Source organism: Musca vetustissima, unplaced genomic scaffold, assembly GCF_032173495.1.
Source record: "Musca vetustissima isolate MV318-11 ecotype Yass unplaced genomic scaffold, APGP_CSIRO_Mvet_v1 utg26262, whole genome shotgun sequence".
NCBI lineage: Eukaryota > Metazoa > Arthropoda > Insecta > Diptera > Muscidae > Musca > Musca vetustissima.
In genome coordinates, this window is record NW_026878616.1 from 106817 (window position 1) to 124079 (window position 17263).

The 17263-nt window shown below is 35.5% G+C and overlaps 1 protein-coding gene across 1 annotated transcript; it reads right to left on the reverse strand.

The window, feature by feature from the left end:
- Window positions 1-2414: 2414 nt before the first annotated feature.
- LOC133323400 (protein N-terminal asparagine amidohydrolase) lies at window positions 2415-10928 on the reverse strand. Its single transcript, XM_061532329.1, has 6 exons — window positions 10670-10928; window positions 10170-10352; window positions 6416-6624; window positions 6184-6345; window positions 5991-6104; window positions 2415-2456 (listed from the first exon to the last, which is right to left on the reverse strand). Exons 1-6 carry the CDS (start codon window positions 10920-10922, stop codon window positions 2445-2447), a joined length of 933 nt encoding a protein of 310 aa, XP_061388313.1. The 5' UTR covers window positions 10923-10928; the 3' UTR covers window positions 2415-2444.
- Window positions 10929-17263: the final 6335 nt, after the last annotated feature.

A 17263-nucleotide genomic window follows, 5' to 3' on the forward strand; every position in this document is an offset into this window, starting at 1 on the left:
GTGCACCATTTACATAAAATCGGACGAAACTGCATATGGGAGCTATATCTAAATCTGAACCGATTTCAACAAAACATCGCAGAAATCTCACTGGACTTACGAACGAAACTGCATATGGGAGCAGTAACCGATTTTCTCCAATTTCAATACGGTTCGTACTTGGGCAAAATAATTGAGTTGTGCCAAATTTCATAATACTCTGTACCACAGTGTTGTGAATGGTATAAAAAAATCAGTGAGCGAAGCAGTATCGTCGTACGGGGTACCCTACACACGACCCTATGATACCCTACACAACTACCACGGAACTTTCTGCGGATTTTTATTTTTAGTCTGGGCCATATTTCGTGATAGTTGCACCCTCTTGCCCGATTAGAGGTTCTTACACTGACATATTTTCCGAATATTACTAATATTCTGTATAGTCCTTCTAATTAATTACTTATTCATATTCCCTTCACCTTGAATTGTGTTGTGATGTTCGGCTTATAATTGTGGCCTATAGACCGACTCGAAAAAAAAACACAACAAATTAAGTTTTCGATTCATTTCATCCCAAAATTATTGTCTGATCATGACCGAAAATTATAGACGTTGTCCTTGACAATAACTGAAACTTTAGGGACAATTTCAAAGCGATCAGCGCTATATTTCCGCCCTCCAGTGTGGTAATCGGTTACCAAATAATATCTGAATATTATATATATTATAATTGGTATCAATTTAAAGGTCAACCACTACCCTTGGATATACTATCAAGTTCTCGGGTTTGTGTCCTTCAGGACACAAAAGTCAGGGTCCATTTGACCCGCTAATTATTGACCGATCTTTATCAAAATATGCATGCCGATCCCCTTCTCCATGTAAAAATTCGCGATGTTTGGGACATAATTGCGGCCTCTGGAGTGGCCAGAAAAACCGATAAAAATTAAGTATTTGATCCATTTCGCCCCCTAAATATTAACCGATATTTACCAAACCAAAAGGGGTCTTCATTGGCCAGAACCCGTTCTACATACAAAATTTCGTGAAGATTGGTCAATAACTGTGGCCTGTATCGTGTTTACAAATTATAATGGACACGTCATATATATAACACACACGTCTAGATTGACTCAGCTAGTCGAGATATGACGATCGTTATACCTAAAGGTGGGTCTAGGACCAATATTTCGCCGCATTACAAACTTTTGGGGCTGCACAAAGCTATAATACCCTGACAACATAGTTGTGTAGGGTGTAAACATACATTTTCGAACCTTTTTTTGTGGGGCTAGAACTTGGTTTCAATACGACCAACAATGTATAACAGGAAGATAGTCAAAGGAAAAACAATCAACACTTCTTAAACCCCGATTTGGATTGGATGACTTTTTCACATGGTTATAGTCTCACAAAATCAAAGAACATCCTTTAACCGAAACTAACCCATCAAAATGTTTTTTTTAGATATAATATCCACTCCATGTTTTCTATAAATTTTTGGGTACAATCAGAACACCCTCAGAAAGTCTTCTAAAAAATAAATGATCGGTAAATTTAATACCTTTGTGGGAGAGCTCAATGATCCAAAACCGAGAATTTTCTATTTATAGAAGACCTCTTGATAGTATTGAATCTATAGAAGACCTTTTGTTTATAAAAGATCGATCGAAGCACATCGAGAGATATTTTACAAACTGAAGAATTGTAGTTATTGAATACATATGTTCCCAATGCAAGCAGGGTCCATATTATACTGTTCATATACTTGCTTGTCCAGCTCAATCTACATCCATAATCATCCAACCGATATTCAACATCATTGGAGTACTTACGAAACTGGCAAACTGTTCCAACATGTCAGCACCAAAAAATCATTCAGCAAAATGTTGGATCTAAACAAATCGTGGATTTATTTAAAATTATCTTTTTTCAATTCTAGAAAATTAACACAACGTGGTTTTTAATAAAAATTCTGTTTTAGAATCCAAACAAAGCTAGTATTTATTAAAATTAACTTTTTGTATCCTAAAAGTTTGGAAGAACGCGTATTATTAATATTAATTATTTTAATTGATTACTACAACACTTTGAATGCAACAAGGATTGTTTGTTGAGAGAAAATCTCACAAGAAAATAAAACACCAAATTAAATTTTCGTTATTGTTTTGATATTTTTATTTAATAGTAAATCATTTTTATTGTGGTATATAAATGTTTTGCCATCATTTGTTTTTTTTTAATTTATATTTAGAGTACAATGTTATTAAATTCTTATACATTTTACTAAATAATTTCAATTAAATTAAACAATTGTAATAATAAAGAGAGTTTGTGTGTGTTTTTTTTTTTCACTTAAATCCATTTTTAGTTTTACTTTCTTTTTTATAAGGCGCATACCAAAAAAACATAGAGTTTTTATATTCTAAAAAACATTTTATAAATTTCTTTATAAGAAATTTTCAATCTAAAATCTTAAAATAGACAAAGAAAAAAGAAGAAGAAGAATAAAATATATATGTTATTCCGATTTCTTTTTATTTTAATATAATAATATAAAGAGAGAGGGACTACATTTCAAAACCAAAATAATATTTTATTTACAAATTAAAGGGGAGTAAAAGCAAAAGTATTTACGAGATTACAAGACAACATTAACATTGAATATTAATTTTAAATAGAAAATTGTATGGAACAGAAAATAAAACAATAAAAACAACACATAAAATAACATTTAAGAAACAAAGTGGTTATGAAGATAGTATTCAAAATTCTGTTTAACGATAACATAGCCAAACATCAACTGATATTGTGACCGTGCTACATTTGTATTTAAAATTTAACTAGTTATATAATGTAAATGATTAACATCAATATTAGGCTTGAAAAAACAAATTAATATTACGGTGTAACAGCATAAGAATATGGACTGGGAATTCCAAATGCAGACAACTAGTAGGTTAGGAACTGCTATAGAACGTGGTGTGTAAATGATGTCATTGCGATTTTTATTTTGCGACTATAAGATTGACAATTTTTCAAGAATTGATGACAGGCCTTGGTGGATCATACTCTAATTATTATGGTTTTTCAAAAGTCTTATCAACGGCGAATAATGTATGAATTTGAATACAATATGCCAAAGCATTTTTTATAGAAAACCAAATGTTTTTTTTTATAGGAGTCACAAAGGGTTTTCTTATAGAACACCAAAAGACCGTTTCAATGAATATCAAACAGTGGAGAAAACTTGCAGAAGACCAGATTATTTTCATATAGAAGGCTTAATGGCCTGCTTATAGGCCTTTAAATTTTCTTTTGCGTCGGATCACATCTCTATCATTGCCACAGTGGAGAAAATGGATTGAGCCTGGCGACGATCAGATACGATCAGAAAAGGTGTACATTCCCTCCAAGAAAATACCAAATTGCTAAATTGCCCGGCTAACAAATACCTGCAGACCGTCTAATGCTCATATACCGGATGCCAAGAGGTGCGCTCTTTAAGGCTGTCGGCAACTCAGGGGAATTAAAAACCTATAAAAGTAGCCCACATAATACAGGACATAAGCGATACCAATAATAATACCCTTGCCGAAACTAGAAAAGTGAACTAGCCGAGTAGAGGTTACTTAAAACCAATTTCACAATAGTTTGCTGCACCAATTAAATAAAATCGGACGGTGAATAATGTGTGAATTTGAATGAAATATGAAAAGGATTTTTTTTTGGAAAACCAAATGTATTTTTTTATAGCAATCACAAAGGGTTTTCTTATAGATCACCAAAAGATCTTTTCAAAGAATATCAAATGGTTTCCTCATAGTAGATCAAATAGTCTTCTCATAGCAGACCAAATTGTCCTCCTATGGAAGACCAAATGATCTACTTATAGAACATCTACGTTTGTAGAAGACCAAATTATTTTCATATAGGCTAAATGGCCTAATACAGAAATTAAAATTTTCTTACAAAAAATCAAAACGCCTTCTCATAGAAGACATAACGGTGCTCTAAAAAAACCCGAACGGTTATTATATAAAATGCTAAATGGTCTGCTTTCAGAAGACCTAAAGACCTTTCATAGATGACCGAATGATCCGCTCGTAGAAGCCAAATGGTCTAGAAGACCAACATTTTACATATAATTAAGAGAAAGGTCTCAGAAAAGAGCATCAAAGTCATCTTGTAGATCAGATAGACGGGTCTGGCCGATGCTTTCTAAAAGTCGAGGGTCGCTCAAAAACACAGCCACTGTGGCGAACGCTAATGACGTGCTTCAACTGTTACTGTCGTTCTGTGACATACCGTCAGGTAAAGGCGTACGTGGTCAACGATTTTCGTCGCCAGAAAATTCTGTTTTGTTTTGAAGCTGTCTCTTTCGAAGGGGACAATTGATTTGAACGAAGGAAAACGAAACGAACAATGAAACCACATTTGATAATAAATATTGTCTAGGCCGATCTTTATATACCATCCACTTATAGGTGTATCCTCAAATTATGGTTTATGTGAAAACATGGACCTAAATTGACAATTTTTGGCAGGAGGTAGGAAAAACCGGCAAGGACATTCGAAATACTTTAAATGGGATCTATGTCAAATTCTAGTCGGTATTGTTATAAAAACTTTCAATACCAAACACCCTATCTTAAATATTGTGATTTCAACAGACAGATTCACAAATTTAAATTTAAAATTTTACCAAGAATATTTTTTACAGAGTTTTGGATAAATATTTTGAGGTTTTACAAACGAAAAGACAAATTTAATATATACTCCCTCTTATATGGATGTTGTAGTCCTAACCGTTTCCTACAGTGGGTCCTAACCTATTTTCCCTTAATATGAAATTAAAGTCAGGCCACTGCGATAATTAGAAATAGGTTACAGTTTCTCGAAAATTTTGGTTTAGTTGCATTTTCAATATATTTTCTGAAAATGCATACTAAAGAGTTGTAGTCCTCGCCGTTGTCCTACAGTGTGGTCTTAGCAATTTTTCCAGCAGAACGTTTTTTATTATTTAACTCTTCCTCCAACTAGTTTACTTTCTATTTAAAATATAAGGTATAGGACCATGCACCCGTATGTAGACACTGTCTTAAAATATATGTAAATCCTTTTTTTTGGCTGGCTGACGAAATTTTCTTAAAAACAATTTTCGCTCAAATATGTATTCGGTGGTAAACTATAATTTCGCCCAGTTCGGTAGATAAAGCAGGTGGCATGTTAAGTGAAAACTTAACACAGGGACATTTTATAGTTTTTTTTTTAACCCGTATGTAGACACTGTCTTAAAATATATGTAAATCCTTTTTTTGGCTGGCTGACGAAATTTTCTTAAAAACAATTTTCGCTCAAATATGTATTCGGTGGTAAACTATAATTTCGCCCAGTTCGGTAGATAAAGCAGGTGGCATGTTAAGCGAAAACTTAACACAGGGACATTTTATAGTTTTTTAAGCCCGTAGGCGTATTAACTCCTTAAAATACGTTCATATTGCGAGCCGTCCGAAGGCGAATTGCCAAAAATACAGTTTTGGAAAACTTAAAAAATAAATTTAAATTTATTTTCACAGACATTACCGGTTAAAGTTTTCATTACCAAGTTGTAGAACATATGGGGTTTCTCAATGACAGATGGTATGATTGGGTCATTCCGTCATTTAAAATTAATAGATAAGTTACATGTTTTGAATTAGTCCATTCTATGAGATTCCAAATTTCCTCTGTAACACCGTGCATTTTGTTAATAAAAATATGAATTCTCTTTTAATTACTTCTCTCTACTTAATAAAAATAAAATAAAACACAAAATTCTTTGTAAAAAACACAATTGATAAGCAGATAATATAGGACGACTATGTATACATACAAAACATACATACATATATATTTGTTTTTAGGAAAAAAACTATATAATTCAAGTAATAAAAGGAAAGCACATCAACGAAAAAGTAGAAAACATGTAATAGATAAAAAAGGAAACATTTTTATTAATATCTAACCAGTGTCCAGCAACCCGTGGTCTCATCGCGTCTATAATAGCGAGGTCGATTGTCTCGGAAAACAGTGATAGCAGGAAATTGATTTTCTTGTATGAATTTTATGGTGGCCCTCATCTGAAATACGAAACAAAAAAAAAATATTAATAACAAAATTAGAAATCTGTAAAAACAAATAAATTATAATCCAACTTACATGATGTGTAAAATGTGGTGGCTCCACATCGGGACTTGTGGATAAATGTTGTAAAAGAAATTCATCAGTTTGTGCCAGCCACAAATCGGCACCCCTTAAGGGATCATAATTGAAGGGGCCAATACGCAATAGACCCAATGAGGCATCGTATATATCAAGAACCTGCGAGCAGAAAATAAAAACTCATTTCAAAACTTAAGGGGTAAAAATGGAAAAACTGTCATTCGCATACCGTTTGTGCTCCCATAAAATTACGAGCATCACGCAACTCCCTATCTGGTCCCCGTTCAGGAAATGTGGCTGGGAATATTTCACCAGTTTTGATGTTAACGCCAACACCATAAATAATCGGACAATTGATATCGCCACGCAAAATTGTATTCAATTCACCAACGCAGGCTTGTGTTAAATCGATTTCTAGATGATGTTTGTGGAATGATTCTGGAATAGGAAAACAAAAACAAATATTAAGAAAAGGTTATTATTGAGATCAAATGATTATTTCCGCATAGTATATCAAATGGTCCTCCCATAGAAGACCAAATTGTCTTTCCATAGAAGACCCAATGATCCTCTTACAAGGGCAGTTCGGAAAGTTCTAGCCTAGCACAAAATGCGCGGTATAAGCAGAAAATAGTTAACTATTTTGGAAACTTCCATATCTGTTTTGAACACATCTTAAATTTTGTTTCGATCGGGCAACTCCTTCATATAGAAACAGATGTTCAAAAATTTAACATGTGTTTAAAGCAGAAAACACTTAACTTTTTTCTGTTTATACGGCGCTTTTTGTGCTAGGCTAAGAACTTTCCGAACTGCCCTCGTATAGAACATCAAATGGTTTTCATATAGAAGGATAATAGAATGCCTTAAAATTTAGTTACAGATAATTAAAAGACCTTCTCATAGAAGACCGAATGGTCCTCTCATAGAAACCTGAATGGTCAACTATAAAATGCTAAATGATATCCTTACAGGAGACCAAAAGATCCTCTCATAGAAAATGGTCTAGAATACCAAAATTGTACTTATAGTTGATAGAAAGGTCCATTAAAGGGCACCGATAGATGAGATAGAAGTTGTGGTCGATGCCCTCTAAAAGTCGAGGGTCGCTCAAGAACGGCCACGCTGATGACGTGCGTGAGCTGTTAATGTCGTCCTGTGACATAAAATATATAAGTTATTTATGTTTCATGAAAGTTACTGAGAATTGATTTGGATTAGGTCGATGTAGATGTTTCAAACAATATTCTTTAGAAACCAATTCCTGTGAGGCAGCCGATGTTTCAGAAAAAATTCCATGAATGTTGATTTCGGAAAATGTGTTTAAATGGTTTCAATTTGTTGTTTTCGGAAAATGTGTTTAAATGGTTTCAATAAAATCCCCGCATGCCAGGCTGTTGGAGATTTAAAAAAACATTCTTTAAATAGGAACTGAATGCGCAGACGACATAAATAAGCTGTCGAACGATATACCCAAACTGTTTAGTTTGTTTGTGGTCGGAATTTGCGCAACAACGACCGGGGTGTTTAACGGGATCTTTGTTTCCGCTGTCCATGTGGAGATGATATGTGGCGGATATTCTCATATTCCTCAGGTTGAAGAACTGTACAAAATCAGCTATATAATGGGTTCCGACACCGTGATGGTACAGTCATCACCATACATTTCGATCTCTAAGATGGAGGAGCAGCCTGTGCTACAGGTGTGAGAAGTGATATCGGCAGAGAAACAACCGGGGTTAAATTCTCTCATTCAGTTGCATTAATTGCGATTCTTTGCAGGTTGGACGTCTGCTCGGCTCGGATGGCCCTTCTCGCTCTTGAGCCTTCATGTGTTGCATGACGAAGCTCATGATGTCCATTCGCTAGTATCCATGTTGGATAGTTTCGTCTTACTTCGGATACAAAGAGGCGAGTCAATTCTAATAACAATTCTAATAGGAGCCACGATTAGCATCTCACGCAATGCTGAACTTAAGTGCCCTAAGGCTGCATGAACAAAATCTTTCGCGGAGTTGTATCTTTGGGCTTGGTTGTATCTTGAACGAATCAGGTATGACATTGGACCAAAGCGTAAAACTATGCGACTGTATATAACCAGTCCTGAGATTTGACGATGTAGATGTCGTTATTCCTAGTAGCGACGACTGGAACCGGAGTAACCCTCCTCTGGACGGTCTGGCTTTCTATACAGACGGATTCAAGAAGGCCTTGAGCTTACCTACAAGCTGGATAGCAACTGTAGTGTTTTCCAAGCTGAAATCTTCGCGATTTGGAAGGCAGCGGAATTGAAAAAGTCTGGATGCATAAAAAGTTCGTGGATGATCACTATGGACCTGACGGTCTCAGAGAGCTGCAGCCACATTTCTGACTGCACATCCCCAAGCCTAACCTAACCTACTTCGGACATATTTATGTATAAATTTTGAAAATTTCTCACATCTACCCGAGGATATGAAGGATAAGGCAGTACATTATTCAGTGGTTATGAAATCAGGTGGTCTATTAACGGGTACGATTATGGAGGAAAATGACTGGTTGCAGTATTACGTTATTTATCAGTCCAGGTGCCACGATGGTGACATGCTCATTCACCGTGGAGCTATCAATTTCCTCGGCCAGTGAAGTACCCTTCAGGTTATTATCTAATACTCCAAAGCTTATTGTGGACATAAGCTCGCCCTATACATTCCATCTATGGCAGAATGAGGCAATTAGAACGCAAGTCCCACACCACCACTTCCAGTGCGATTCTTCCGTAACGCGTTGTATCCATCGTAACGGTGTAATCTATAAATGCCAATCAGTTTCATCTCTTGGATGGCGGTGACCATAATATTTCTTCGAGTCATAAAGTTTAAAATTCTATTGCTGTTGTAGCAGTTCTACTGATTTTCATAATGGCGAGGTATGGGTCGTGTTGGATCGTAGACCACACTGTCCTGGAAATGTATCATGCTGCTTGTACTGCTGTGTATTTCCTCTCCAATCTGGTTCTCGTTCCAGGTTCATAAAGGCTGCGACCTGTACATTACCACATGCCTGGCAGATATTGTCCATCGTGCTATCAATTGGTGTCCAATATGAATTTGTGTTAGCAGATTTTCTCCAGTGCAGTACAGTAGCGTATGTTCTCCGATGATCTAGAGGCTCTCATTTGTACTTCTACACCTCTCTCTCCAGATCCTTTAAGATCCTTCCTGACATGCCTAGGTGGTGGGTGCCTATACATAAGGTGATATTTTGGATGGCTACTTCTGTAACCCTCAATCAGATATTGCATAGACAAAATCTTATTGAGTTGAAGCACAAGAAGGATCTTCGTCTCCTCATTTTTTTGCAATAACGTTGGCGGACCGCATCTCCGCTGTTCATGTGATAAACAGTGTGATCGTTGATTTAGGGGTGGGTATCCAATATATTTTGTCCAGAAAAATGTTGCATATTTGCTGTAGAAGAGACTGCTGAGGTGTCTCATATTTCGCAGTGGTCCTGTATTCGGCTGTGTCCTTAACAGCAACGGAACTGCAACAATATATACATCCATTGCATCCCACCGAAGTTAATTTGTGGGGTTGTGAAAAACGGCAGAGAAGCATTCTATATAGCCGCGGACGAGGGTTCTGGACAGACACACCGGGGTATTAAATGTAATATTTGAGATGGTGTAGTATTTGTCGGAACCGGTCGTCGTGTGACGTACCCACGCCGTTTTCATATTTCAAAAAAATAAATTTTTTTAAATGAATGAATGTAAGGCCGTTTTGGTGTTTAAAAAATATTTACATAAAAATTCATGACTGTTTAACATAACTTTATTTAAAAATCCACACCTGTGTGTGGTCATTGGTGTTTCAAAAAATTGACTTTAAAAATCATTACATACTTTTAGGCATCTCTTATAGTTAAGCTTCACCCACAATTTTGCTTAACTTCATTACTAAAGAAATAGTCTCCCTTTTTCGACTGAAACTTAAACTTACGCATTATATTGTAGAAAACCTCTTCCCCGTAACTCTGTGGATCACGATAGCCACCAATTAATTGCAATTCAATGCGACCCTCTGGATAACCTAAGGCTAGCTCTTGGACACGAGCTACCATAGTGCAGACAGCTTCATCGACACCGGTGCCATCAAAGTGGGCCAATGCTACAGCACCTGAACCTAAAAGAGAAATAAACAGAAAACGGCATGTAAAATAACAGTAATTATGATATCAAATGTAACAACCACTAACCACACACACACATTGAAGTAGAATTTCTTAAAAAATTCAATTAAAACAAGGATATTTTTAGCCTTTCTCAAAGGTACGGATCCTTTTCATAGTATTATTATCAACAACATAAACAAAGTAAAATGAAGCCAATTTAGGACATAAAAAGAAAAACTGGATTGGAAATAATAGAAAGTTTCCTTAAGAAACTGTAATCCTTGTGCTTTATTGAGTGTGCCTGTGCGTGTATATGTGTTCAACTCACCTGAATGCCTTACCACCACAATAATACAGGTGGTAGCATCATCTGTACCAATTATATTGATATTTTTATCATGCGGTGCAGCAGCAGCCATTTCACGTTGACCTACGTACAGCAGACCCACTGGACCAACCGACTTTGTTGGTATCGATAACAATTGCTGTGCATAATCTCTATAGACTGGATGTTGCATAAATAGACTGGTTGTGTCCATCGGACAATCGTCCTGCAGCACACCGTTCAATACCAAAACCATTTTGTTAACCAAAGACGATGACGACAACGATGCCAAAAGGATAATGTCTTGTTGGTATTTTGTTCTTGCTGCTGCTCTTGTTGTTGTAGTTGTTTTTGTTTGTTATGTTATAAAGCAAGGCGATAATGTTGTAAGTTTATCTGCAAGAAGAATAAAATAAAAAATTTCTTTAATAATTTCTTTAAATAAAATTATAAAAGATCTGCTTAAAAATTGTAGTGAGAAAAAAATTTGTAGCAACGCCCAGTTCGGCTTACATTAAATTTGAAAAAAAAAATAGAAAGCAATCCTGAGGGTTGATACAAAAATCGTAAAAACTCGAGAGCTGTACACTCGAATGCTTACTTAATGATTTTATCTGAATAGGTCATGTATTAAAAATATCAAAGATATAGACCAAATTACTTTAAAACAAGTAAAAACGTCGGACCGAACTTTTCATAATTTTATTATGAAGTTGGCTTTCAAAATACCTAAAATCGGTCTGCACCTTTATATGGAAGCTATATTAAAATGTAGACCTACATTGTAAATTCGGCTATGATCTTCAACATATATGAGAGCCCTTTAGATATATGAGGGCCACGCTAAAATATTATGATTTGTATCTTCTAAAACCCAAAAATGCCTAAATAAAATACTTGAAATTGGTCGGGACCCTTTTGTAGGCCCCATTTCAAACATGGATCTACATATTGACATCCCTGCCACGAAATAAAAATTTACAGGCACTTTGCTGGAAAATTCATAGAACACTTTCATACCGAAAATGAGACAGGACCCTTGATTTTCTGCTAAGAAATTAGTTATCCCAGTAATGGGTGTAAAAAATTAGGCTAGAACAATTAAAAAAGTAATGTGGGATGGTATCTTTATATGGGGAAATGTTAAAAAAGGGAATAATAAGAATATATAGGGTGCCAAAACAGGTTTGTACGGCAGATGACCCATTAATTGAACGATTTTACCGGTCTAACAGGTGCTGGTTTGGGGAAAGGTATAAGACGAATTTTGGTGTACCACTCAGAATTGGTACGTTGCTCAAGCGGAACTGAAGCCTCATTTTTTCGAAGACCCAACCGGATAATTACTGTTTTCTTTCGTGCTCATAGGCGTAGTTGCAGTATTGGTAACCTGTGACGGATAATTATTGTTTTCCTTCGTGCGCATAGGCGTAGATGCAGTATTGGTAACCTGTGACTACTTCATAAACGTCATACGAAGCCTTTTCAGTGATTTTAAATTATGTGCGATTTAAAGAAAGCAAGCAGCTCCACCATAAATTTTTATTTCCAAAAATAAATTCGGTCAGGTCGAAATTTTTATATCCTCCACCAAGTGGTGAACATTCAAAGTACGTAAAATCGATCGACATACTCATATCGGGACTAAGTTAATGTGTTTTTTAAATGCTCAATTACAGTCACTTCGTTTGAAAATTTCTAATACGAAAAAACATGTTTATATCTTCTATAATCAGGTGGAGTGTATATTTATACCCTTCATTAAACTTGTAATTACGTTTGGAACACCTCGAAGTATTCCTCCTACTGAATACTACATAAATTATATATACTCTTGATCGGAATAAAATTCTATGTCGATTTATGCATGTCCGTCTGTTGAAATCACGATAGGCTCGCAATATTTATGATAGAAAATTTTCACATACAGCATGTCAAGAATAAGTTTACACATTGATTAAATCATTTTTTTTTTTTAATTTTTTAGTAAAAGTAAACATAAATGTTTCTTTATATTTTTGATTTTTTTTTTATAATTGTATACTATTGAATTTGAGTTTTAAATCATGAAAAATATAACAACAACAAAAACCAGTGAGCGGAGCAGTATAGTCGGACGGGGCCGATACCCTACACAACAACCATATTCTGAACTTGGGTAATATTTTGCGATATTTGAACTCCCTTTACTGATCAGAGGTCAAAAGCCTCTCTACGTCATAATTTCCGAAAATGTACACAAAAAAGTTTCAAGACCGTCATACGAATTGATTGGGCAGGGCATTCGCCATAGAAAATTTTTGATGTTCGGCTAATAATTGTGGCGCCTAAAGCGAATAGAAATTCTACCAAAAATATAGCTTTGGTCCATTTCATCCCCAAAATATTAACCGACCATTACCAAAAATAGTGTGGCCAGAACCCGTCCTACATGCAACATTTCATGAAGATTGGTCCATAAATGTTGCCTGTATCGACTCAGCTAGACGAGATTTCGCGGAGTAACAAACGTTTGGGGCAACATAAAGCTATAATACCCTTACAATATAGTTGTGCAGGGTATTAATATTCAATTTTAAAATTGTCAATTAACCCTTTTCACATGATGTAAATGTTAATTTTATAGCATTTTAATATTTTTAATATTTTGTATGGCCGCCCTTGGCATCTACCACACTTTAAGTATACCGATCGTCATATCTCGACTAGGTGAGTTGATCTAGACATGTGTGTCCGTCCGTCCATTATAATTTGTAAACACGATACAGGCCACAGTTATGGACCAATCTTCACGAATTTTTGCATGTAGGATGGGTTCTGGCCAATGAAGACCCCTATTGTTGTTGGGAAAGATCGGTTAATATTTAGGGGATGAAATGGACCAAATACTAAATTTTTGTCGGTTTTTCTGGTCGCTCCAGATGCCGCAATAATGGCCCGAACATCGTGAAATTTTGCATGCAGAAGGGGATCGGCCCAAAGATAAAGATCGGTCAATATTTAGCTGGTCAAATAGACCCTGGCTTTTGTGTGAAAAATTACAAAATGTGTATTCTATAGCGTATATATTTACCCCTGAAGGACATAGACCCGAGAAGTTGATATTATATCCAAGAGGAGTGGTTGACCTTTAAACTAATACCAATTATATTGTTGTATGTGTTCGGATGTGGGAGCTACACCTAAATATTTAAAGTTATCTCCGTATTCGTATATTATTTAGTAACCCATTATCACTCTAGAGAGCGGAACTATAGCGCTGATCACTTTGAAATGTTCCATGAGGTTCCAGTTATGGTCAAGGACAACGCCTATAATTTTCAGTGATGATCAGATAATAATTTTGGAATGAAGTGGACCGAAAACTTAATTTTTTGTGTTATTTTCGAGTCGATCTATAGACCACAAATGAAAGCCGAACATCACAACACAACCCACGGTGAAAGGATTCTGGACAATAGCTGTACTGAATACTCGTAATATTCGGAAAATATGTCAGTGTAAGGAAGAGGTGCTGTTTACCTCTAATCGGGCAAGAGGGTGCAAAGATCACGAAATATTGCCCAGGCTTGGAATAAACATCCGCAGAAAGTTCGATTTCCGTGGTAGTTGTGTAGGGTATCGTATGGTCGGCCCCGTCCGACTATACTGCTCCGCTCACTGGTTCTTTTTTACGTTTAGCCATTTTTTTAAAAAAATAGAAAATAGAAATGTTCTTTAGTTCGGGACTTTGGGCTGACATGTTTGCCACAGTTATAAAGAAGCCACATTCGCACTATATATGATTTAAGCTTGGGATCATTATGACCCTGATAAAATGTGGCTGATTGTCCCTGATGAACCCAATTTTCATAGCATTGGTTAACAAATCTGTGTTTAATGTCTAAATATTATTGTACGTTCATCGTTGTATCTATAATAGGGATAGGTAAATCGATTTTTTATTGAAAAGTCTAAAAGCCGAAGTCGACTTTTGATCTTTGAGGAAATTGCAAAGTCGACTTTTGATTTTCTTCATAAATATTAGCACAAAATCTGACAAATTACACCTTTCAGAACTTTATATTATCTGTTGACAAAAATGCATATAAAAACTCATATTTGTAGTCGATTTTGCATTAGTCGCTAATAGTCGAAAAATCGATTTTGAACAAGTTTGACAAAATCGAAAGATCGAAAAGTTGACTTTTTACACAAAGGCAAAATCTAAGAGTTGATTTTGGCGTTCGTATCCCTTTTCTATAAAAGATAACTCTTCCACGCCATAGCTAGATACGCACCCCCAAATTTTTATTGTCATTTTTCGCTCAGTACGCTTATTAATTTTGGGCTTCGGACCACCTCTTCGCTGTAACTCCAATCTTTCCTCGTTTTCTGCTCGATTGTAAATTTAATAATTATCTATGTGTAAACTCATTCTTGACATACTGTATATCTTTCGTATTTTTACAAATAATACAGCATTCCACCCTAATATTATTTTAAATAAATATTTTATGCATGTTTTTGTTGTTGATGTTGTAGGTGTTCGTGTATTGTAAAGCAATAAAAAACATTAAATGACAAATTTTTAATATGAAGACATTACAAATTTACGATGTGGCCAATAAGCAGAATATAAGCAGGATCATCGTTGTCGTCGTATGTACGTACCACCAACGCCACCATGTATGGCTATATGACCATGAAAGGATACACGGGACATGTGTACGTACATATCTCATCTAGAAGCATACAAAACACATACAACATACAATCATTTGCCATCACGTGCATATGCTTATGGGATCCACCACTGCAGTGTCCATTGGAAAACGAACATACAATGCAGAAGAGTTTGTCTTTGTTCTCATTGTGTGATACGCTGCGTTGGAGGACACCAAATAAAAATTGAATCAGGCAATTTGGCTGGATGCATGGCAGTGGATGGTTGAATGAAGGCCACCTTTAAGTAATTCCCATCATTCGTAGCAACAAAAGTTATGACATTGGGGGAGTGGGTGCTGAGGTACGCAGATCCGGCAACACAACAATATGGTGCTGCTGATGGTGGTGGGAGCGTTTCTTCTCTCAACTAACGACGACAGATCTGACCACCAGACCATACCAGCAAGCCATTCAGCCAGCCAACGAACCAACCAACCAACAACCATCCAACCAAATTTATGGTACAACAATCAAATGTCGTTGCAAAAATGATTATCAAACATTTAAATCTATATGTGATTTGTTGTTGTCGTAGTTGTTGTTGTTGCTGTTGGTGTTTTTGGTATACGACGAACAACTTTTAATAAATTTATATTCAATTTTAGTGTTGTAGCTTAACGTTTGTTTTGAACATCAGAAGGAAGAAAAGAAAAAACTCAACAAAATATAAACACCCTTCAAACTCCCCTCCCATAAGTTCCCGATGATGATGTGGCTGGCGTTAACGGCTAAGCCCAAGCCAAAAAAAAAAAAAAAAAAAAAAAAATGCGAAAAGACCCACAACAAAACTGGGTAATAAGTTAGAAAGCCTGACCACAGTTACTGTCATTGTTGTTGTTGTTCTGATTTTATAATAAACTGAATTTACTTGTGGTCCACACATCGACACACATACACACACACACAAACCCATGCTGTGTCTGTGGTGTTTTCGGTAAAAGTGATTAAGATAAAGATTTAAACTACTTTATAACACCAACCAATTTTTGCTCCGCAGAACTTCATAATTGAATGGGTTGTTGGACAAATTGTTTTTATTGTTGCTGATGTTTATCAGAAATTATGAAGATAACAATAATTTTGTTATTGTAGTAAAAGAACATGGTCGGAGGTACTAACATTTAAAAAACAATAATGAAAATTTCTGATTACCAGTCGAAATTTTTCTTACTTAGGTTTCTAGTTAAAGGGAATGAACTTATTGACGAGATGGTCCACTGTCGACTGATGTATCATTTGACGAGCTTGTGTTAAACCAAAGATGGAAACTAGATCTCCTCACTAGCAGCAGTTCAATGCAGGATTAAATCTCTTATTTCCAAACGATATTTTATGTTAGTTTCTTCCATGGGACGACTTTATACAAAATTAAAAAAAAAAAAAAATCTTAAAATTATTTAAAAACCATTTTTTAATTTTACTGTGCGACGAGATTTTTGGGAGTGGAAAATTCCTATTGGGGAAAAAGACCTTGGTGAGTACATGAATATCGCAGAAGGATAATTTCGCATTGATCAAAGTTCGGAGATCATTTTTTTTGCTATTATACTCGAATGAGAAATTTCTTCGTAGAACATTTCGTTCTTTTAACTCGATCCAATTATCACAAGATGCGATTTTTCATTCATGCAATATTCTACAAAAATGTTGCTCATAAGATTATAGGTGGGGTAATTATTCTTTATTATGTAGAACTGTCTGAATCGTCCGAATTATTTTCGAAAACCACATATAGTTGTGGCAAATACGTAAAAATAAATAAATAATAATAAACCAGTGAGTGGAGCTGTATAGTCGGACGGGGCCGATCATGTGATACCCTACACAACTTCCACTTTCTGTGGTTCTATATTCTGAGCATGGAAATATTTAGCTATTTTTGCACTATAT